The following is a 23,986-nucleotide window of genomic DNA, read 5'->3' on the forward strand; positions in this document are numbered from 1 at the left end:
CACCTATAGTATATCTCCGTTAAGTTATTACATGTAGTTGTATGTCTTCCATACAATGTCATAAACAATATATCAGATCAACTGATTTTTTCATCTATTCCATTCCACTCCACAGAAAAACAAGAATAAGCAACTGCTATTATATTATTATTCTTAAACATTTACCTCAGCCCAAGCTTTGAGTACTGCCAGTTTTTCCATAGTAGTAGCGCTCTCCCTGTAAAGCTGGCTGGAAGACCCCTTGCCTGTTTGCACTTTGTCCAGTGAAGAGACAAGGAGGTTGTGAACACGGCGAAGATCATTAAGGTCGCTTACCACGCCACTTCCAATCCAGGTGCTACACACCTAAAAATCAATATAAACAGCCAGCTTGCCTTTTAAGAAAGCATTCCTCCACACAGAGAACCAGTTAGTCTTGGTCTAGGCTCAAAACTCCACCCAAATATGAAGACCAGAGCGTGAGTTAGAGCTAATTTCCATTTCTCAACCTAGCCCACCTCACCAAAATGTTCAAATGATAACATGGGAAATTCCAATACAATTGAGTTAGACAAATCTGCATTGATCAGAGAGGTTTTAAGAAAAAATTAAGAACTTTCAACACAGGAATATTTTCTGACAAATTGTTTTAAGCAACACTTTCATGGTTCTTTTTAATTACAAACATTAATGTGACTGCATTACATAATACCATCTGCAATTCACTACTGGCTAGGTACTATGAGGAACAAGAGACCAAGTTTACCACATGTAATGAAGGCAAGGGGGGGAGTAAATGGCCAAAAACATAGGCACAAAGTGAACAATAAACTGGGGGGAAATGAACTTTTTTGGTAGTTTTTAAAATGCTTTTTGAAAGTGTGAAGAAACAAAATGGTGAACAGGAGAGAAACAGTGCAACCAAAAATGATGGGTGGACCAAGAAGGAACATGATACTGTAGATTAAAAAAAACATGAAATAAGACAAACTAGAAAGATCAGACAAAATATAAAACAGAAGCGAAAAGGAAGAAGACAACCAGAAAGACAAGCCTGAAGACAAATAACAAGGGAGCATAAACACTTGTGATTGTATTCGATGAAAGCAAGACACAAAGTAGTACATCATGGGAGCAGCCTACTTCCAAAGCATCTCTTCCTTCCTTGATCAGATGGTGCATCCTAAGCACAGTTTACCTGCTAGCTAAAGGGAAATCCAGTGGTGTTTAAGGATCTTCTGCCCTTTATATGACTGAACACAATAAAATAACTTTGAAGTCAGACCATGAATTTGCTATATAACTGGATTCCTCATTCTCCTAATAAATCAAGGAACTGTATGCCTCCTCCATACAATCCCGTCCCTGGTGGGCATCCCTGAGCTGATCTTACCAGAAAATGCACATAGGGCAAAGAAAGGGCAACAATGCAGAGGGTTTATAACCCTTATCTGGCTAGAGATCAAAGGAAGATGACTTATACCACGTCAGATCACTGCACATCAAATCCCAGTATTATCTATTCTGATTGGCAGGTGGTTCTTCAGGTTCTTTCACATCAAGTCTTTCACATCACCTCCACAGACCCTGTGCAAGACACTGCACTATCTGAGACTGGCCCAGGCACCCTCTCCTCCTCTCCCACTGCCCCCTTTTTGCCTGCTTTTCTGTTCCTGCTCCACGCTCCATTCCTCTCCTCCTCGTCTTCTGCTCTTGCACTCCGCCCCCCTTCTTGCGCAACTAGCAGCAAGCTGGCTCTACTCTGAAGAACTGCAAAACCTAACTAATAACTGCAAAACCTTTAAAAAATGCCAGTCCTAAGAGCCAGCACAGGCCTATCTTCATTCACAAGGAGATAAGATGCTTTTTAATATGATGCGCCCTCCCAGTTTTGGCTAGTATTCATTTCTCTCTCCATCTGACAACCATGATTTTCTTTGTACCTGGCAAGCTTTTGCTGTAATATCAGAAGGGGTGTCCTGTGAAAAAGCTGGCCTTAAAGCAGCTCCAACCTGTGTGAGAAAGGAAAATTGATGAAACCATCCCTACACCCACTCTTGTAACAGGAATTTAGACACTTTGCATTAATTAACCTTTGCAGCTAATTAACCTTCGTAACTGTCATAATTATACGACAGACACTATTAATCATTTTTTTCAGTGGAAAAAGACATCTAATTTTAGAAGCAAATGCGTCTCCAAAGAAGTCACAAGTTTCGTTTTGCAATTGCTATGGCAGATAATGCTGATTGTAGTAATATTATAAATCATGGAGAAAGGGAGTCAATTGCTCATCACCATTCAAGCTGACCTAGCCATGGCTACTGACTCAACTTTTATGACTTTCCAAATGTGAATTGGTAGGTTAAGAAGATTAAGAGGGGGAGCTGTAAATCTTCACATATAATGAGCCTACAGAGCACCTGTGACAAACAGGATCTCTTCATGCCCATCAAAAGCAAAATGATTCTCAGCTGGGATACATCTCGTTTCACAACTGATTTTTTGCAATGGCATAAGCACATAGATAAGCTTACATTAGCCTGATACTGCTCTAGAATCACATGGCCTGGAAACTCTGGTTCAGGAACTGCTGCAAATTTCTTGATAATGTCTTCAAGTGCTTGGAGACCAGCCATTCGCAACTGGTTGCTGTGGTCAGTTGCAGCCATAAATGCCATGCGAATAAGATCAGAGAGGTGAAGAACTAGAAGGTCATCTGAAAATAGACACAAGAAAAAGCAGACTGTTTCAGAAGTCATCAATGGTTCAAACTTACACACATCTTTCACCCCAAAGAACTACATTATAATATAGACATATGATATAGTCTAAGCAAAGCAAAACAGAAAAAATGAGCAAAAGTACCACCTTAAGAGCCAATATCTCTCATGAATTCTGAACTATTCTCCTTAAAATAGGATTTGAAATGATAATAATATTGCATCTACGGAAAATCTAAACTGCAGTTAGCAAATTCACAGTGCCTATTGTTTACAACAGAGCATGTGATCGCTTCTAAGGTTCACTCATTGGATATTTTAGATTAAAGGAGCAATTCATTCACACAAGAAACAAAAGCTTAATTCAGACCATAAACAAATCTATTGAAAGAATGCCAGGAGGAGAGAAGATGAAAAATATAACAATCTATAAAGTCATCACCTTTGTTGCATTTCTCTCTCTCTCTCTCTCTCTCTCTCTCTCTCTCTCTCTCTCTCTCTCACTCACACACACACACACACACACACACACACAATTTATTCAATGTTAAACTTAATTCGCATAGGATTTTTGCAGATAATTCTATTACCATTATATTTAATCTAAAAGAAATCATCAGTACAAGGAGTCACTGGAATGACCTATTTCAATATGCAGGCTTTAAAAGCGATAATCAAAATTTCCAACATTATTTTCATCTAAATTGTAAAATGTGCCTAACTTTGTAGTAAGTATCACATACTTTTTTAAGAATTCTTTTACATCCCATATTATCAATAGTAGCCTATCTGATGTTTCTGAAATGCCCACAGGCAGGATCTGAAGTCAACTGCTTTGCTTGCAACCCGCTGCTATACCTCCTTGCTTTTGGCACCCAGGAAAAGGTATTTGGAGGCATACCACATCTGAATCTGGACATATAAGTCAGCAATCATTATGAACACCTGTTGATAAGACTTCATGGTAAATACTAACAAGCCAGAACAAAATATTTCAGATCCAATTCAATCATATATATCTCAGCTCACTAAACCAAAATCTGCATGAAGGTTGTGCCTGCATACTTTGTACTTGTGTCACTCTGCCTCACTTCTTGTCATGCTGTGATTGAACACTTCCAGGGCGATTTAGCCACAATTTCCCATTATTTCTGAACCAGGAACAAGAGCTTACTGGACTTAGACCAAACCATGATCTGAAACCAACTTCAAACTGTGGTTTCAGACACTAGTTTCATCCAAATCTGGTAAGTATAGCTTCCTGGTTCAGATATAACAGGGAATGGTTAATTCACCCTAGATATCTTCAATTACACATTGGGAGGAAGAAATGAAATAAGAGATCAGAGATCAGAAGGGTATATGCACAAGACACATACATAATACACCAATATAACGATGTCCAAACATATTAGGCCAATGGAGGGAGCCATGTCATCATGATGTACCAACTGAAGCTCCCAGATATTTACAAGAGTAGCCACAGCCTATGCCCAGAACAGCAGCTTAGCTTTCAGGTTACAAAGTGGTTTTCCCTTTTACTCCTTTGTTTTCCTACCACTATTTATTTAAATGATTTCCATTTATTTAAATAAGAATAATCTCAAAGTGGTTTACAACCTAGCTTAAAACATCACGTAAAGCATAACAAAATGTCAAAATAAAACATTGTACATGAAGATCAAATACAAAATTCTCAAACATAAAAAATTACAGACTAAAATTGTATACAAAAATACAACAAACCCCTACAAAACAGCATTAGCAACCACACAAATGCCTGAAATAGAAGCTGCACCTATACTCCCCCACAGCAGCATATCTCAAATACATTCTTAGCAACCATCCACATACAAACCTCATGCATTCCTCATGCATAGTTTACAACCAGCTCATTCACCTACCTCCAGCTAGGGTAATGCAGTATTGTATAAGCAGCAATACAACCACTCCCAAATCACTCCATCTCTCACCCAGTTAGGACAAAACTGGTATTAAGCAACTTTGAAACACAAAAGCATTGCAACTCAGCCTCTTACTCTGGGCAGCGAATATATAATTCCTGTTGCCACCCTATGATACATTACTTACATTCTCCTACTGAGCACATTCAACAGTACAAAATAAAATGTGGTGATGCCTTCACAGCAACCTCAGAAAGGTCTGCACTTCCTTGGCCCTCCTATCTCAGTCTGTGGGCTGGAATGCAAGTCAATTAGCAGCAGCTGTTTCCACTCTCCTCCTCCTCTGGAAATATCAGCAGCATCCTGGCTGACAAGGCAACCAGGAGCAGAGTGAGCACAGAGACAGAATGGACTTTGCCTTGCCCCAGGACCCCTCAACAGCAACAACAGGCAAAAGGTGAAGCAAGTCAATGTCAAGATGAAAAGGCACAACAGTTTTTCACAGACTAATGGTCATTCCAACTGTCTCTTAATTGCCGATCTTAGAAAAGGATGACCACTGAAGAAAAAAATGCCTCTGCTCATAAAAATGTCAGAATCAATGGACTGTTAACACTTAGCCTCTCTGTGTGAGTGCAAACCTGTCTACATCTGCAAACCTATAATTAAGTAGTTATTCTAGAGAAGAAACACACACACACAGAGAGAAAAAGATACCAGTCTCTCTTACTTTTAGGATTTCTGAGTTTGGCAGAACGGGCAAGAGCTAGATCAAAGTGGGCTTTATTTGCATTTTCACAGAGCATGATAATTCGACACAGGCAATCAGCAGCAAATACTCGAGTAGCCCAGCGAGGAGCTACAGAAGGCTTTGTTTTGTCTTCTTCACCCAGTGTAGTAAACATCATATCATCATCCATTTCATCTTTTTTCTCTGAATCTTCATCTTTTTCACCTCCCAAAGGAGCTGTAGTGGTCATATCTGCAAAATAAGAAAGGATCTATTATTCATTTAAAACATTTTTATCCCAGCTTTCAGTAGAGCAACTTGCAGGACATCTCCCAAGAAGAATAAAATGTAATTATATGCAATAATAAACACAAAGTAAAGCAGCATTAAAAGGAAACCAGCAATAAAACAACAAAATCAGTATTAAATTATCCACCTAGAAGCTTGAGATAATAAAATTGTCTTCATTTTCACCGAAAAGCTATTTAAAAAAAGCCTAACAAAACCTTTCCGTATGACTTTTTTACAGAAAAAATACCAAACCAGTTCAACAGTACTAAAACCCTATGAACAATAGTTAAATTTAGTTAGAGTAGACCCACTGAAAATCAGCTGACATATCAATTTAATTCAGTCCGATATGAGAATAGCAAACCTTTTATTCTTGCATTGGGGAAAACTGACACTAGGTAACAAATGCAAGAAATGACAGTGGCAGACTTGTTGAACTATAGTTCTTTTCGCAATCAAGCCCAGAAACATCTTGGTATTTTACAGCAAAAATGTATTTCTCTAAAGAGACATAGTAAGACATGCTTACACCTCAAAAATGATGAAGATGGCGCTTTGAAGTCAATCTAGCGAGACAATATCAGGGCCTTTTAAAACATATGTAAAGTCTCACCACAATTCTTTTGGCCTATGATACAAATATTGGCAGGGCACTATATTTAAAAGAAAATATTTGGCAAGAATCTAGAATGATTCCACAGCACTGATTAATACAAGCTAACAAAATTCAGGAGATGTCAATAGCCCAATTCATACCCTGGCTCCAAGCCAGGCTCCAATTTCTATTTGAAATGTTCTTGGCTCCAATTTCTATTTGAAATGTTCCTAGAAGAAACTGGGATCAACAGATCAGTGACTCAAGAGTTCTTTCATTTGCATATTAGTAGCTCATAAATAATCTTCTGAAGACAGTTTTATCAACACACCAAGCACCTCCTAAGCTACCTATAAAACACTGTAGCAGTGACTTTCTAATATGCCTCAGGCTCCACTGAAATTATGAGGCCCTCGTGTATTAGTGCAAACACAAATCAGCACCTAAATAAAACTTTAAAGGCTGACCTTTACAGCCTGGGGAAAAAAGCTTCCAATAATACATAATTCCAGATGGATGAGGCCTCAGTTAGATTACTGTGCATCTAGTCCTTACAGCATGTTCCAGTAGCCTTATTGGAGGTCACTAGAGCATGAATAGAAGGGTTCAATTTTGTTAGGTGGGGGTGTAGCAGTTGGTGCACCAGTCATAGCTGGAAAAAGGCACTCCCCACTACTTACGTGACCTATGCATCTAACAAGACTGGGTACCCAAAAGCAGGGGCGAACGAAGGCGTTGTGACACCCAGGGCAGGGCGTTGCTATGTAGGGCGCATGTGCAGCGTCACTACGTACAGTGCATGTGCGGTACATAGTGAAACCGCACATGTACTGTACATAGTGGTTTGCCAGGCCCGGCTGCGCCGCTCCAGTGCTGTATGGATGGCGCCGGGATCCTCTGCTCGCAACTGCAGCCTCGAATGGAGGATCCTCCACATGCGGCTGCAGCGGAGTGATGGCTGCTCGCGCCGCTGACAGCCCCTGTGGGGTGCCTTCTTGTCACCCCCCCAGACAAGACACCCGGGGCGCTCCGCCCCCCGTTGTGACGCCACTGCCCAAAAGAGTACTTAACATGAGTTTGATCAAACTGCAGGAGGCAGTGGAAGACAGAAGTGCCTGGTGTGCTCTGGTCCATGGGGTCATGAAGTGTCAGACACGACTAAACGACTAAACAACAACAACAACCCAAAAGATAAATATTAGACATTGGACAATTGTTGTTCCAAGATGTTTAACAAGGTTTTCTTCAGTAGAGGCTGGACCATGACTTCCTTTAATGCCATAGGCATACTTGATGGAAAAGTCTGCTAAATAAAAAGCTTCTAAAGGAATTACAAGAGTCAAAACATGGTCATTTTCAGATACTTACCACTGGATGCTGCAAGGACATCCTTACATAACATCAGCCAGTGCGAGAGCTTTTCTACTGCCAAAGATGAAAGCATATGTCCCAAGGTATCATGAATATCAGAGCACAGCTTCCGATCAGTCTCCCGATCTAGCATTCCAAAAAGGACTCCCTCAAGTCCAGTCTCTGTGATATTGATTCCCTGATGTCGGCCATGAATATCCCTCCGGGAGCCTAGTCCTGGAGCAAATGAATTCATATCTGCAAAACAGATGGTAAAGGCATTTTACGTTAACAGGAATTCTTTTCATCAAAATAGCAACTTGAGATTTTTCTAAAAAGTCTATGGCTCCATATGATCCAAATAACTAACACAATGACACCTGCAGCATTAAAATGCAGTACTTAATATGATAAAACACCAACGACGCAGAAACTAAGGTGTTAGTAGTCTAGGGAAGTACCAGTAAGTAACCTATGTATCATTGCGGCATGTAATTCTGTTTAAACACACCTGCCCATCCAAAGTTGTTGCATATTTCATCATTTATATAAAATAAAGTACTCCATATTTGGGCAACTTATTCAAATCCTTTTAAAAGGTTTACATAAATTAACATATGCATGAATTAGTCCAATTAAAAAAAGCATTGATGGCTGACAGTAGAAAAAAGGTCTCCCAATCAAAAACTGTATCACTAGATACTTAGGACATAAGATAGAGGTAGCTAACTTGTGACCCTTCAGATGAAGTTGCGCTCCAGCTCTCATCAATCCCAGCAAGCCATGTCCAATGATGGGAGCTGCAGTAAAGCATTATCTGGAAGGCCAAAGGTTAGCCACCCGAATGTAAGGGGGGCGGGGAAGGGAAGCTTTCTGCAAACTTAGAGCAAAGGCACCTCTAGCCTTGTCCTGTCAAGTCTAATTTACAATGGGCCTTGAGCGCAGTTCTTGAAGCTTTTAGGCAGACATCTTTCCCAGCTCTGCTATACAGAATCAAGTCAATTCAAAATGCTGGCAAATCCAATCTGGCCATTGTATGTGGAAAGTGTGCACTTTCATAGTCTACCATTGGAGAAAAGCTGTCAAAAGTGAATACTTTAGAATGTAACAAATTTATATCATTTTTATGAAGTCGGACAACATGCAGGTGAAAATATAGCATGGGAAATACACTTTAAAAATTTACAGCATTAGCTGTTTTCATTTGGTCTTCAGGAAAGTAAACACGCAAAGCAAAACTTACTCATCCCATTATTTTCTTTGTCTCCAGCATTTTTGGCTAAACTCATGGCATATTCACATACTTCTGCGGCTTCTCTCTGAGCAAGCTGCCTCAGACATGCTACCGCAGCCCGACGAAGTAGAAGATGGGAGCTGCATAGGTGAACCTGCAACCAGAGCCATAAATCAGCAAGCAAACTAGCTGGGTGACTTGAAAGAACCCATAGGTACTGTTGCTTAATTAAAATTAGCTACTCAGTAAACCAATCTTTTTATTAATTGAAAAAGTACATGAATCCATTAAAACAGCAGTTTAGCATATTGTGGGTTTCCTACAGCATCTGGTTCACCATTGTGAACACCAGATGTCAGACTAGATGGGCCACTGGCTTGATCCAGCAGGCTCTTCTTACGTTCACATGAAACCAAATACACATTTCAATATGACTGCTGTGAAAAGGGGGCCTGGGGTATGTGTGTTGTTTGTGCATATTAATTGGGTCATTTGGCGGCGTGGTAGTGGCTGGGATGGGATGGCTTCTAGGTGTGTGACAAAGGTGATTGCCACAGCAAGCTATGGAGTAGAATAGAAGCAACCTTTGTTCAAGAAACTCTGGCTTGTGGTTGCACAAGCCTGAAAGTCTTTATAAGGGCAGAAATTTGTCTATCTGCCTGGACACTAGAACGTGGACAACAGAGATGCTGACAAGGCCTTCAAGAAACAATGCATCTGATGGTTAAGTTCTACCTCCACTGTCAGAGGCACCACTTTACATAGCAAGCGCACTGGCTTGCCCCCGGAAATGAGGGGGCCGGAGCTGTGGGGCATGCTGACATCACTTGTGCATGCCGCAGGGCATGCCAAGGTCAATTGAGCATGCTCCGCGACGTGCTGATGTGTCATGCCTCCTTGAATTTTTTTGGGGCCCCTTGCTGCCTCCCAGATGGTGCCCCTGTTACATGGGGTCATTGAAAGCTGCCTTGTACTGAGTCAGACCAATAGACCATCTATCTCAGTGATTGGCTGTGATTCTCCAGCGTTTCAGGCAATGGTCTCTCCCAACCCCACCGATGACTGTACCCTGGATGTTGTGCCTGCAAAGCATGCGCTCTACCACTAAGCCACAGCCCATCCCCTAAAATGTCTCTTTATGATGCCATAGCTGTGCCCTTGCACCCTTAAAGTGATCCTTTCAGAGATGCACTCTTTATGACCAGAGATTCACCAGAGTTCAAGTGTAGGCACTTGTCTGTTTTGACTAGTGTGTGCATACCCACTCCCCCTCAATAATGCCTTCATGCATTCTTTTGAACACATGAATAGGGTTAGTATTTTACCATCATCTGATCTGAATGATGCTATCAGCTAAGAACAGTACTGCTCTATGAAGAAAACCAACAAAGAGCAGCTGAAGTTCACATGATGTGTTATCAACGGCTTCCACTATCGAGTGCAAACTACTGTTTATAGCAAACTTAAATATGCTTTAGAGACACATTCAAATGTTTATGGTAAATATATTCTTCCTAATGAAGGAATGTTTTAAACCATAACCTGCCTTGGCTGCCTGGCTGAAAGGCAGTATATGAATGCAATTAATAAATAAAAGAAAGAAGTACATCTACATATCTTTTCATAAGAATCATATAACTTTATTTAATTTGATTCCCTTCCCCTCTTCTACCTCCTCCACTCATCTCCCCTAATACTCATGGGAGAAATGGCAATATGATCTGTAGTTGCTAGGTTGAAAGTTATTGCTATTTTGTGAGGCTACAGCTGATTATCATTGAATGACCTGTCTGTTTCTGTATGTATGTTCTTGAAAATCTGCAGTAAAACCTGTATTATTTTTTAAGAGCTTAACTATTTGGTTAGACTATGGCTATTTAAGAAGCCACAGTAGTTCAGAAAAAGGGTTAAGGCATGAAGAATGTTGTGTGTTCTCCACTACTGGAGAATACAATTGATCATTTTGACACAATTTCTCACCCACCCCGAAGTATCGGACTATATAAATGTTATAGTACTGAAACACAAATGAGAGGCATAGCTTATACTCACACAAAGGCTGGGAACGAGACTGGAGAGGTTAACATGTCGTGGTGCAAACATGTGAAGTTGCTGGAGGCAGGAAATGGCAGCTGCCTGAACAAGAGAGTCTGAATGATCTTGTGTAATTGCACATCCCACCAGACATGAGGAGCGGATGGTGGAAATGGTAGCTCCATTACCTATCAAATTTAAAGTTATCAAATCAACTTCTAAAATATCTACATAATTTTCTATTTCAGTCACAATTCCATGGATGCATTAAATTTTCTATCCTGTCATTTGCCTCAAAATGTAATATACACCAAGGCTATAAGCTTTATTTATTTGATTATAGGGCATAGGTCTCACAAGGTAGATGATTAATAATAATAATAATAATAATAATAATAATAATAATAATAATAATAATAATAATATCATCAACTATATAAAAGACAAGAAAACACCAACATTCCCGAAACAGCAGCATGAAAACTGCAGCCCAGCCTAGATATCTTTAGTCACTAATAAGAATGTTAAGAAAAGAGCAGCTGAGACTCCAACAAATAAAAATATAAGAAAAAAGAGAAAGTTGGAAAGGAACCAGAAATCGAATCCAAGGGAGCCTTATAGCACACCTATCTGCACATTATTGTTGGTTGTTCCTGTTAGACCATAAGGTAAAAGGTAAAGGTAAAGGACCTCTGGATGGTGAGGCAGCATTTATCCACAGACAGCTTTCCGAGTCTTGTGGCTAGCATGACTAAACCTTTTCGGGCACAACAGGACACCGTGAGGAGTGCCAGAACATATGGAAACACCATTTACCTTTCCACTGCAGTGGTACCTATTTATCTACTTGCACTGGCATGCATTTAAACTGCTAGGTTGGCAGGAGCTGGGACAGAGCAACAGGAGCTCACTCCATCATGTGGATTCAAACCATCAACCTTCCAATCAGCAAGATGAAGAGACTCAGTGGTTTAGACCACAGTGCCACCAGCTACATTAGGATTTACACCAACAACCAGAGTGTCCTCAGACAGAAGATATAAAATGGAGGAGACTGGAACAGGACTACAGCCACAATCCTAACCACACTTGCCTGGGAGTAAGTCCCACTGAACTCAATAGGACCAACTTCTGAGTAAACATGACTAGGATTTTGCTTTAAGGCTGCAATCTTAGGTATCTTTGTTTGGAAGTTGAAAAAACTTGGATTTTTTTAAAAAAATGTGTAATATAACATTGACGCAACTTAACAGGAGGATTACTGCCCTCATTTTTATTGTTTTGTACACTAACCTTGCAGCTCTGGGCCAACAGTTGTTATTATAGCACCTAGACATCGACCCAAACATTGGTGTACTTCTGTATGTGATGGAGGCACTGTCAAAAGTAGTGTGAGAACCAAAGACAGAGTAGGCTCTACGTATCCACGGTACATTGGTCCACTAGAGTCCACTATTAAAGCAAGCGAATGGAGAGACCATGTCTGGAAAAATAATTAACAGGTTAGTCATATACCTTTGTCACAGTTCACTAAGACTATGGTAGGGTATGGTGGCCATTTTAGCACAGCAGTTCCCAGTCTTCATCACATTATCTCTCTCTCTCTCTTTTCTGGCTTGAAAAAGTAACTCTGAAGCCCCACTTTCTATTATTAAGAAAATCAAAGCACAGACCCTGCTCATGTCCCACAGAACTAAAAAGGGAGGATGCAGAGCCATCAGGGCCCACAACATGGTTTAAGGTTTCTGTGAAGTGGACCACCAGCACTAATATTAATGAAACACTAACAACTAGTGGGCATACCCAAATTATGAAGGCATTTTTATTCCCTGAGACTTCAGTAGTTTGATAATGGGGAGTTTCATCCACAGCAACAGTATTTAAATTTATCTATTAACAAGCTGTTAGTATTTATTTATTTTTTAGCATTCTGCTTTTACTCTATGTGTTATAATTTTCAGGCTCCCCCATTCTGAAATAAGCATGTGTGACTTCTAAGTATGCCCACTTAAAGAAAGATTTGAGAATTCCACGGTAGGGAAATGAAATAGAATGCTATCAGTTAATTCAGTTGGAACAGAGAGTGGATGAGACAAGATTTAGGAGACTGAATCCAAGCAGGTTTGACTGGCGGGGGAAGCAAGCTATAAGGGGATTATTAAGGGTGAAAAGCACTTTGTCCAGTTACTTGTCCAGTCTCCCAATTCAGGCATTTAGAAGAGCATTCTATCTCACAGGATTGTTTAGAACATATGAAAGGGAGGGGCACACAATGATCATATATGTTACCTAGAGCTCATTAGAGAAACAGTTGAACAGTTGAACAGCGCCTTACACTTAAAGTATGGCTGGGTTGTGCGTAGTACCTGCTTAGAGTAGCGCTTATAGAGAAACATTTTCAGATTGTTTGCCAAATAGGTAGCATGGCTATTTATAACTGAAAAATGGTTGAAGCAACAAAACATGGGTGCTTATGCTTAAACCTTTGTTTAAAAAAAGTTTGCAGAATTTTCTGCCTGATTCTTTTGCCATTCATAACATTGTTAAAAACATCTGCATACAGAATGAAGAATTAAAAAGTGTATAATCCTTATTATACTGTGCTGAATATTATATATCTGCTTTACCTGGACTTCAGGGGACGTTCCATCTTGTGCCAGTGCTAACAGAATGCTGACACTGGTTTTCAAGTGCTGCCCAGAACCTATTCCTCCAACGTAGCGGTGGAGACAGCCAAGAGCCAAGGAATGGCCTGTTCTTGCTACGACATCTCTAGCAGATTTCAGCCTACCAAGATTTTGGTAAAGTTTAATTTTTGTTAAATCTAAAAGCTAATACCATTTTTGTTGATGTCAAATAAAGACAAACAATCCAATACAGTAAGTCCACAACTTACGTAAGGGTTACCTTCCAGAGATTGTGCCTAGTCAAAACCCACTGGGTTCAATGGTAGGTGGGATTGCCAATGTCATTCTTCCTGGAACCCCACCCCTTTTCTCCCCCCCCTTTTTTGCCACATCTATAAAGCTGAATGTGCACAAGTTAAATGTGTACTGTATTATTTTTCAAGATCACATAAAGAGAAAACATTTCAAATGACCAAGTTAGGCAAAAGCAACCAGTGCCTTACACTTAAATGCTTACAGCCATGTTACTTCCTTCCTTTGGTATTAAGAACCAAAATTAGAAATTATATGCAGTTTTTAAGGTGTGCACATTTTCATATTTGCATGCATAGCAAAACAAACTATATTCTACAAAAACTATATTCGATATAAAACTATACTCCCCTGTCACACAGGGGAATGAGATGTAGCAAACAAAGTTCTCCTTTTGCTTCAAGCAAAATGTTCAACGTACTTGTCAAAGCTGTACTGAGCCATTCTGGCAATGAAAGTTGCTTCTCCCACCACCTGTGCCATTCTGCCAAGAGCTTCTCCTGCAGCACATCTCAGAATGGGGTTAGGGTTGTCAAGGGCCCCCATAACTAGTGTCAAGGCAGACTTGCGAACTTCTTCTGGCCCTAAAGTACTTTTATTCTCAGCTAAGCCCTTTAACAGAAGACAACATATAAAGGTTTACAGATACACACCATATAATACCCATATTCACAACTACTGTTTCTGCAAATGACTTTCCCACATTTCCAGTCAGGGAAAGGTTTAAGCTTTCACACGTTTTGGCAGATGTCACATAACCAGAAGCATAAAGGTGCTCTTCCACTCAAAGTGGGGCTTTTTTGACTTAGTAAAAAGGGCACAACACCTTCAAACGGTAGCATAGGTGATGCATCATATTTTGCATGCTATGACACAGCTTCTGACACATCATTGTGCAAAGTCTTCCACTAAGGCTCACATAACAAGTTTATGGAACAGTGTTAATGGACTCCATTTTTAAGTTATCTCAGCACCTCTGATCCTTTGATATGAGGGCACTGATATTAGAGCAATAATAGTGATCAGAAATGAATTTGTATGCATACATTAACATTCTATGCCTCACAACTGCAGCCTTGTTATAATTACAGTAGGATAGGAAATATAGTACACAGCAAAAAGACAGAATTATACCTCTTAAAGCAGGTTTACCTTTAATGCACTAAGAACAGCAGTAAAAATATTAAGCTGCACAGCTTGCTGACGAACACCTTTTGCCTGCTTGACACATTCTGCAAAATGATCCAACATCTGTAGCCTGTAAATACATATATTATGAGAAAGATATTCCTTGACGTGATAGAAAAAGAGCTATAAAACCCACAGACTTTAAAGGTGATGACTGTAAGGTGCCTCTGTGTGGCCAATGACTATGCCACAATGTGATATAATGTACTTCAAATTATGTTACTGTGCTTTCAAGTGAAATTTGCTCTTGGACTATTTGTTCATCTAACAGTGCCATCAAATGAATTCACCAGGCAAGCTGCTGATAGCGTTGCTGCTGCTACAATACAGAAGCTCCAAAACTAGGCTTGGCAATAACTGTCCCCACTTACATAATGTGACTTTCCTTCCTCTTTTAACATCACCTCAACCCTCTGGAGAAGATTTTGGAGGGTGTGGCATTGCAGGGGAGAGGAAAGAAGGGAGGAGGGAAAACATTACGTTGCGTGAACACAACAGTAAGTGTTGAATAAACGCTTTATAAAGCAGATTATAAATCAAAAAGATAACACAAACTTTTAAAAAGGTGGAAAAATTTCTTAATAGCTAACTTTTAAATAGGATTTAAGCCTTGATACTGTTTAATTAAATAGCACTATAATGACATATTCACAGATTTTGCTGGGGGGCCTATACCTAGGTTCAGGGGCCCTAATCTGCCCCCTTGGCCCTGGGATCTTACTAATTTTGGTAGCAGCAGCAAAAAGAACAAAAATTAAAGTAGACAGTGCTACATTGAGCAAAGTCCAGTGCCCTGATCTGAATACTGGTACAAGAGTCAGCCTTTTCTCAGTCATTTGATTGGTCATTTGATGAGCAGAGGAGGAGGCAATAATGACACTCCTCAGCTAATTTGCATGGTGTATGCATGTGTGTGTGGCTTGCAAGTTCAAGAGGGTTGTCACTGTGGCTCTAAGGCCAACAAAGGTTAGCCACCCTGGTTATAAACAGACCTGTGCTTGTAGGAAACATGAGGGAAAACCACTCCAAAGAGAGCAACTGAGGCATCTATGACTGACACTCCCAAAGGAAGAGGACCAGGAACAGCTTCACCAGCAGGGATGCGCAAATAAATGGAAGATGGATCATGTTCTAGAGCACCACTCCCAGAGGCACTGTTTGGCTGGAGCTGTAAAGCATCAGAACACTTGAAATATGATAAACATGTAACATTTATCGCTTCGTATTATACATTTTCTAAAGATTTTTGTTTCTAAATTATTCTTGTTCAAGGGAACCTATATACTTCTGCAGTGTCTCCATTATTTCAAGGACAAAAAAGGAGATTCAACTCTAAGGCATGGATCCTAGCTTTTAGCACTGTGATGCTTGTTTTCAAGGAATGGGTTCTTCCATGAGTGTGTTAATGGAAGGAGCTTCAGTTCATCAAACTAAATACATCCATGGAAGGTTTAAGCCAGTATGTATATTTCAAGTAAAATTGCTTTGCTTGTGCCCAGTCACGTGGTTACCAGTACTGCACAGAACTCACATGATAAGGGCAGTTACAGATCAAGCAGTCTCACATAAGTGTTTCATTTGGAAATATGAGAAGGGAACACACACCATGACTATACTATTAGTTGTCCTACTGTAATACTTTGAGCAGCAACAGCAGCAGGGTCCATTGCCTTTTTTCTTTTTCAAAAACATGCTTATTATGTGACTTTATTCTTTTCTAACTCTATGGCATCTTCCCCTGCTCTGCTATATCATGCTTAAGAGTTCAAGTTTGGGTTCACTCTGTTCTGGCATCTCCCACAAACTCTACAAGATGCAACATTTTTCATAACTCTAAGGAAATGCAAATTATAACTGAGTCTAACTTAAACCTCTATATTTAGAAATCAGTAGAAGTATTACAAATATGTGCTGGGCACTGTAAAAATAACAACAGTGGATCTGCTCAAGAGCCTTGAAAAATGGCAGAAAACTAGACGTTTGGGGAATGCTTTTTAAGGATTTGATACCTGATCTTCAATTGATTTATGGTCTGTTTCCTGCAGCCAGGAGCCAAGAAGAACACTGTCATCATAATGGCAAAGTGATCTAAGCAGAGATGTAGTAGTATTAGCAGAGTTGTCTGTCAAAGTAAATTCTGCCACCAGCTCCCGAAGAAGTGCATTAAATGACCCTGAAGGAAAATAATTGGAAGGGGACAATGTCAAAATATAAGACATTTTACATCCTGTGAATCAACAGGCATTATATGAAACAGAAATAGTTCCCAAAGAAGGATGGTGCAGTACAGGAAAATCAGTACTCAGTATTCTTGGGAAGATATAGCCCTTGAGAAGCCCACATTCACCTGCTTGAAAAGTCAGGTAGTCTTGTACAGCTAGATGCACCGATTCTAGTGTCCACTGGCAAAGAGAACTCTACTGCTTTACTGTAGTACTACCAGAGAGGCCCTCAAAGAGCACAGTGCCAAGAAACTAAGATCTAGTGGGAAACCAGCCAATTACCAGAAAGAAAAGTAAAAGCTTTTCCAGGTAGTTTATTTCTCCAACTGAACCTCACTGAGACAGGGGGTGAAGAAATCAAAGGTACTATCGAGCAATCATCCTCCAAGCTGGAGTTCAGTCAACAGAAGTGTAGAGGAGTTGGATAGTTATAATGGAATGGTCTCGGGGGTGGAGTGCACATTTTTATTTCTATTTATTTATTTCTATTTTATTATGATGTTGTTGTTTTGTTGTTGTTGTTGTTTTGTGTGTGTGTGTGTATAGAGTAGAGGGGTTTGGAGAACATCTGAAGTTTCAGATATTAACTAGACACCCAGCACTCCAAGGCCAGGGAAACTATTGCTGCTTGATATCATTAACAATTCTACATTGTATTTGTGAGTTACCCAGGACCATTGCTTAGAGGCATAGCTGGTATATGTATTACTGAATATTATTGCATAGAGTTATTTCTAATCTTTGTACAGGTGTGCAGATGTGTATATGTTAGCACTGTGATTCTGCTAGATGCCCTCTAGAAAAATACATTATTTGTTCATAGAAATGCTACCAATCTTGTGACTATTTTCAATTTTGTGACTACTTTAAAGTTTTTAAAAGCCTACATAAGAATATAAGAGATGTGGACCCAAGCATTAAGAGCAATAAGCAACAATTCAGTGCAATTACCTTCATATGTTTTTGGTGGTAACAAAGCCAAGATGTCATAAAGTCTTAATCGGACCATTGCTGCACTAGCCTTCAGATGAGCTCCATGGGCTTTTATTACAGAGGGAATGCTATTGTGTTAAAAAGAAGTCCAGATTAATTACTAGTAAAAATCATGACATGGTAACCTGTTGATGCAATGGATTGTATTCAACATAACACTAAGACTCAGGTTCCATCAGCGGAAGGATTTCTCCTTGCACAACAGAACTCCCCTGCCCCCTGCAAAATCTGTTCTGGAGGTTCCTCCAACCATCTAGAACAGATTTGAGGACAGCATAGGGAGCACATGGGGGGGGGGAGAGAAGTGGAGGGAAGTCCCGTTGTGCTAGTGGTAACCTTTCTGGTAGGATGCACTAGGTTGAAGTTGCACTAGGTTAAATACTGTTATACACAAGGTCTGTCCCTGAGTTGCTATGTAATATGCACACAATTTCATTTTATGCAGAATAAATTATTTTTGAAAGTATTTTTAAAGAAGATTTGTGCCTTCCATAAAACAAGAAATAATATTTAGTTTAAAAATGGAAATGTTAAATATCAAAAAAGTAAGACAGGTCATAAAATTAACTTTAAGAAGTTAGTGTCGATTGTTTCTTCATTTTGAAGTTAAAATGAGAATTTCTCTGACTTTTTCTGGTTATGCAGACTACAGAGAATTTTGAGGGGAAATTACTTCACCTTTGTGGAAACTATACTTACTGAGACATCATTGTCATAGCACATTCTATAGGAGTCATCAGTTTTCGAATAACATCCTCTGTTAGAAGTTCGGGACAGTGAGCAACAAAACTTCTCATAGCTAATAATGAAAAATGCATTGGTCACATTTTAAACTATGTAAGCAAAGAAGGAAATGTTAACTCTCAAAAAGAAACTGCAGTTCAGCTGCTGGCAGAAATGCCAATGCTTTCCCTAATCAGCAGAGACATTCAAGAAGCCAGGTTAACCACAGTGCCCCACCCATGCTATCCACTATTGCTACCGTATATATTATTTCAGCCAAGCTTGCATTGCTATAGGAAGGGCAGGTGGAATCAAATACTTCCCCACATGTCTCCCTCATCAGGCATCTTTTCCTTGGGAGTCACATGTACCACTATGAGTGAACCTTTTTTTTTACTCTCCCAGCCTTCTGAATAAGCCAAACATTACCTTTATACACTATTTACTTGCGACATTTATAGCTCAGCATTCCTCCAAGGATCTCAGGGCATTTTACAAGGCCCTGTGAGACTTGGAGTGGAACTTGTTCAAAGCCATTTAGCATTCAGATTTGAACATGAATCTTTTCACAATGTTCCAGGTAAAACTGATTGAAATAATTCAGGAACTGTTAGCTGTATCTTTGAGATTCTTACCACAGAGAGCTCCTGCACGTCCTTCCAGTGTTACTTGCCATGTGAAGGAATCTCCACGAGCTTTCTCTGCTTCCAGCTCCTTTAGAGATCGGGGAAATACATTTCGCCACAGCAGTAACATTTTGGGAAGATGGTAACGAACAGCAGACGGACCTAACCAAGAAGGCAAATTACTGTAGATTTTAAACAATTCTCAACAAACAAACAAAAAATAACCAAATGACACTAAAAATACTCCAATGCCATTATTGTGTGCTATTCTTTTCTTTTTTTTAAAGTCACATTTTGTATGCCACTTTGGCCATTTTTACTTGGAAAGGTAGCCAGTAATCAATGTAACCAATGCATGTGATGTAAGATTATAGGAATATTTGTATTTTTACACACTATGTCTTTAGCATTAAAAGTTTAATCAAATAAAGCTAATTTAAAGATCTTTAGAAAGTATCTCCCCAGTTACAAATATGAACTTCTGAAGAGCTTGGTTTATTCTGCTGACTATAACAACTTTAAGGAATTTTTACTGTCAAGACTAATCAGACAACCTTATTAAGAATACCAGGACTGTCCTACACCACAGTGATAAAGCCAGCCACTGTTTTACATACCTAAAGTCATTAGAGCACCAAGCAAAAGCCATCCAGCCTGGGTTCGCTGCAAAGACAATCTGCTATTTTGTGCAGCAGATCGTAAGAGATCCTCTGCAATGCTAACAACCATCTGAAAACAAAAGGAGATTGTTACCAATTATGTGCCCATTCCTAATCACACATTACGTGCTAACACAAAAGTTTGCATGTGTCACCATGGAGGCGCAATACTTTCAGATCTTTAAACCTGAATGTCACAAGAAGTTGCACATTATTCTCAATTATTTAGTTATTTAAGGAATTAGCAATAACACTTCCAATTTGGGTTCAAAATAACACACGTTACGCCAATATGGCATAAAGTGTAAAATGGCTGTGTGACTTTACTCAACAACAAAAAAAATATTTACAGAAGAGTAAAGAAAACTAAAAACCCGTGTATATATAGAGTACCCAAACCAACTTTATTTTAAAGATGTAAGGAAATGAGGAATCCTAGTATTACTAAATAAGGAATGGTAAATGGTAGTAGGGATCTGGCAGCTGAAACAGTGGCCTAGATTAACCAGGGGAATGTTTGGATGCAAATGAACTCTTTGGGTCAAATGAAAGCAGAAGGATAGTGAAATTTAGGAAACAGATTTAAGAGAAAGAGTAATGTAAGGAGTGACACACTAATTATTTTCTTCTCTCATTGACACAAGAGAGGTCAGAGTTTAGGGACTCACAGCACAGGGCCCCCCAAAGAGAGGCGCAGATGATGATGTTGACAGTGACAAACAGGGCTTACAGGGCACCTGGGCTGACATGGATATGCCATGGCCCGCAGGTGATTATACTGGTTGCTGTAGCATCTTTTCTTCTTCTGTTTAAATGCATTTTAAAGTCAGGAGGTAGCCACCCAGACCCTTTCCAACAACAAATTGGTGTTTTAACAAGTGAATGTGTTTAGCATTAGGGCAGCAGAAGCGAAGTCCATTTTATTTCTATAGCCATTATGTTGTTAAGATTTGAACTTAATATGCAAAGCCACATATGTTCATAGTATCTCACCTTTCCTTTTGCATGGGGAATGCCCAAAGGACACTGATGAACTCCACCTAGCAAAGCAGCCATAGCAAAACTGTAACCACTAACGGCTTCTGGTGAGGTCTTCAAATTGTTGAGCCTTTCGGCACACCGGTCCAAGAAAGGAGTCACTTGGAAAGGCAAGGCCACAGCTACACAACGCAGGCACCATGCAGCAGCAAGTCGGGCAGCCATACTTGGATGAAGAAGAACTGAAGTAACAGTCTCAAGCAATCCTGAAATCAACACAGACAACAGTGAATCTTAAAGGGAAATCAATAATGGATTTCTATACTAGGATATACTCTATACCATTCAGTCCCCTTTCACTCCATCTAATAGTAAGTTAAGATGTCCAAAATCTTACTCAACAGAATGAGATTTAAAATTAGTTCACTTTTGCTTTTAAATTTCCATTTTATTTCTCATTTCAATAAATGCATGACGAGGCATTCACCAGAACTCTCCAGACTCTAGGTTCTTATGGGGAAACTATATTGATAACACAATACATTTTTATTAGACAATTTGTTTAGCTGTTATGGGAGCAGGCTAAAGAATCTCAGAATTGCTTACATTCTGCTGAAACCAGAGACAGTAAATGCCCTTGCATTTTTCTAGATTACATCTTCACATGTCTTGCTGGGTTTGTTTTTCATGCCAGAATCTAGTGGTAATCAAGTAAGCTGGCAGACAGAAGTGGATATTGAACAGTACAATTCTGTACAGGCAACTATATATTAAATTACAGTCTTAACAACTTACCTATAGAAGGCTCTTGTATGAGAGGTGAAGCAGTGGCACTTAGGCTCTGAACTAGGCTCCCAAGCTCCTGAAGGGCACAAACCATCACATGCTGACTTGCAGCAACTTCAGCTGCTCCTGATTTGTTTTCAATATTAGCATCATTCACAACTGATTCTGGCAAAGCAGGGGAAGAAGAGAGAGTGTCATCCAGCATTCTTGTAAATTTGAGGTATATTCAGAAGAGTATCAGCATAAAGAACTACAGAAATGCGAGAGTTGCTTGTACACAGTAGCTAAGAAACTGAGCTGCATATGTTTGTCTGAGGCGCCACAGAATTTAAGAGACAACTCTTACAGAACAGAGATTGGTTTAGCATACATTCAGATGACTTGCTGGCAACCTACATTAAAAGCTGCCTTTCAATCACAAGTATTTTATATTTCATCACAAGAGAGCTACTTTTTGGATAATCACTGAAGGAATGAGAAAATATTATCAAGAAATATGGCATTGTTTCTATATTTTCACCATGGAAACTGAGCTTATGAAAAATGTCTAATAGTGATGAGTCTGTAAACGGAAGGGAGAGAACCAAAGCATTAAATTCTCTTCATGATTACTGATTTTCCAGGTTCCGACTCCTACCTACTGCCGGTTTTAAAATATTTTTAAGAATTAGCTCTCTGATCTCAATCACAAGTAGCTTGATGCCCATATGCCACATATGCATGTTTTCGGGTGGGGGGGGGGAGCTGTCCTAAACATTCTTCATCTTCTGAGTAACCATACTTTTGTATTTCATTGCTGTGGTGCAGTTAGCATTTGAAAAATATATTCAGTCAGCACAGCTAGATATTTTAGAGTGTATTTACGGATTATTACATACTGTGCCTGCACTTCAGTGTTATGAGGGCATATAATATTGCTTGATTATCTGTCATAGACCTTTTTTTCACAGCTTTAAAAATTCCTTCATACTTATGGGACAGGAATATATTATGTTGATTTGGACCTTAACCTTAACATTCTTACCTACTGCCTTCATCTGTTTACCAATTGCCTGGCATATATCTTTGGCAGCTGCAATCTGTGCCTTCTCCCCCAATAAACTTCCTACAGTGGCTCGGAGGATGAAGGAGACACATCTTCGAGAGTACACCGCTTCTACATGAGTCTGCGTTGCCCGAGGATGAGAAACCAGATCTAGAACATGTGACAAGAATGTAGCAAAATTGCGCTCCAGCCACTGACCTCCTAATGTTGTGACAAAGACAACATAAGCCTGCAAATTCAAAATACAAATATTACAACCACAGAAAAGAAGAATTTGTTCACATTTCCATAATGGAGGGGAGGGGCATACAAAGGGACTCTAAAGAGAAGACTTAAATGACCCCGGTTTTATAAGATTTTGAGGCAAAACAACCATATTTTAGGGATGGATTCACATATATGATGTCTTCTATCTAATGCTACCACAAGTAGAAGGAATACTTTTGGAAGCGCAGTCCTCACTACCATTATGATTCACTGCTTATCTTGATCCGTGATGGAACGAAATAAAAAGAAATGGATATTTTCCCCTTTTCTGACCCTGGAGAACCCCTTCTCCCACCACAATATAACAATATTTTCAGGAATTGCTGGTCAGACAAGTGCAGTAAGCACCAACTCTGTCTAATAGCAGCCCTTCAGAGTCTCAGAGGTCTTTCACAGCACCTTCTATCTTTTAGCACAGCAGACTAAGGCCTCTGTAGAGGTGTGAAGGAGGGAGGCATCCTTTGCAAGCCCAAAAGAGCACTACAAGGCCCTTTGGTCCAGGCTGACTGGAGCGCTGCACAGAGGTGCTGTTTTTGAGGCTGGGGATACATCAATTGGTTATACAGGTCTAGGGTCGTCTTAAGCATATCCGGCGCCGTGGTGTAAAGATCCCTCTGGCGCCGCCCCCCCCCCCCCGTTTCTCAGAGTTAGTGACCTTTTTTAAGGGGGGGACCCCAAAGTTGCTGACCTTTTTTAGGAAAGGCTGCTCCCGCCCTTGCG

General features: G+C 39.8%; 1 protein-coding gene across 1 annotated transcript in view; it reads right to left on the reverse strand.

Moving 5' to 3' along the window:
• The window catches only part of HEATR5B (HEAT repeat containing 5B), a 50,457-nt gene that overhangs the window by 12,799 nt on the left and 13,672 nt on the right, over positions 1 to 23,986 (reverse strand). Inside the window, exons 8-27 of the mRNA XM_081188001.1 lie at positions 22,979 to 23,228; positions 21,964 to 22,119; positions 21,184 to 21,434; positions 20,149 to 20,260; positions 19,541 to 19,693; positions 18,882 to 18,981; positions 18,141 to 18,250; positions 16,977 to 17,140; positions 15,960 to 16,135; positions 14,932 to 15,037; positions 14,201 to 14,391; positions 13,468 to 13,627; positions 12,134 to 12,323; positions 10,859 to 11,028; positions 8,816 to 8,960; positions 7,591 to 7,830; positions 5,337 to 5,588; positions 2,517 to 2,698; positions 1,923 to 1,991; positions 166 to 345 (exon numbers count right to left, since the gene is read on the reverse strand). Of these exons, the coding sequence (XP_081044127.1) occupies positions 166 to 345; positions 1,923 to 1,991; positions 2,517 to 2,698; positions 5,337 to 5,588; positions 7,591 to 7,830; positions 8,816 to 8,960; positions 10,859 to 11,028; positions 12,134 to 12,323; positions 13,468 to 13,627; positions 14,201 to 14,391; positions 14,932 to 15,037; positions 15,960 to 16,135; positions 16,977 to 17,140; positions 18,141 to 18,250; positions 18,882 to 18,981; positions 19,541 to 19,693; positions 20,149 to 20,260; positions 21,184 to 21,434; positions 21,964 to 22,119; positions 22,979 to 23,228 (3,357 nt within the window). The remainder of the gene's footprint in view (positions 1 to 165; positions 346 to 1,922; positions 1,992 to 2,516; positions 2,699 to 5,336; positions 5,589 to 7,590; positions 7,831 to 8,815; positions 8,961 to 10,858; positions 11,029 to 12,133; positions 12,324 to 13,467; positions 13,628 to 14,200; positions 14,392 to 14,931; positions 15,038 to 15,959; positions 16,136 to 16,976; positions 17,141 to 18,140; positions 18,251 to 18,881; positions 18,982 to 19,540; positions 19,694 to 20,148; positions 20,261 to 21,183; positions 21,435 to 21,963; positions 22,120 to 22,978; positions 23,229 to 23,986) is intronic.

This window comes from Podarcis bocagei (assembly GCF_964188305.1).
Source record: "Podarcis bocagei genome assembly, chromosome: 3".
In the NCBI taxonomy this organism is placed as follows: domain Eukaryota; kingdom Metazoa; phylum Chordata; class Lepidosauria; order Squamata; family Lacertidae; genus Podarcis; species Podarcis bocagei.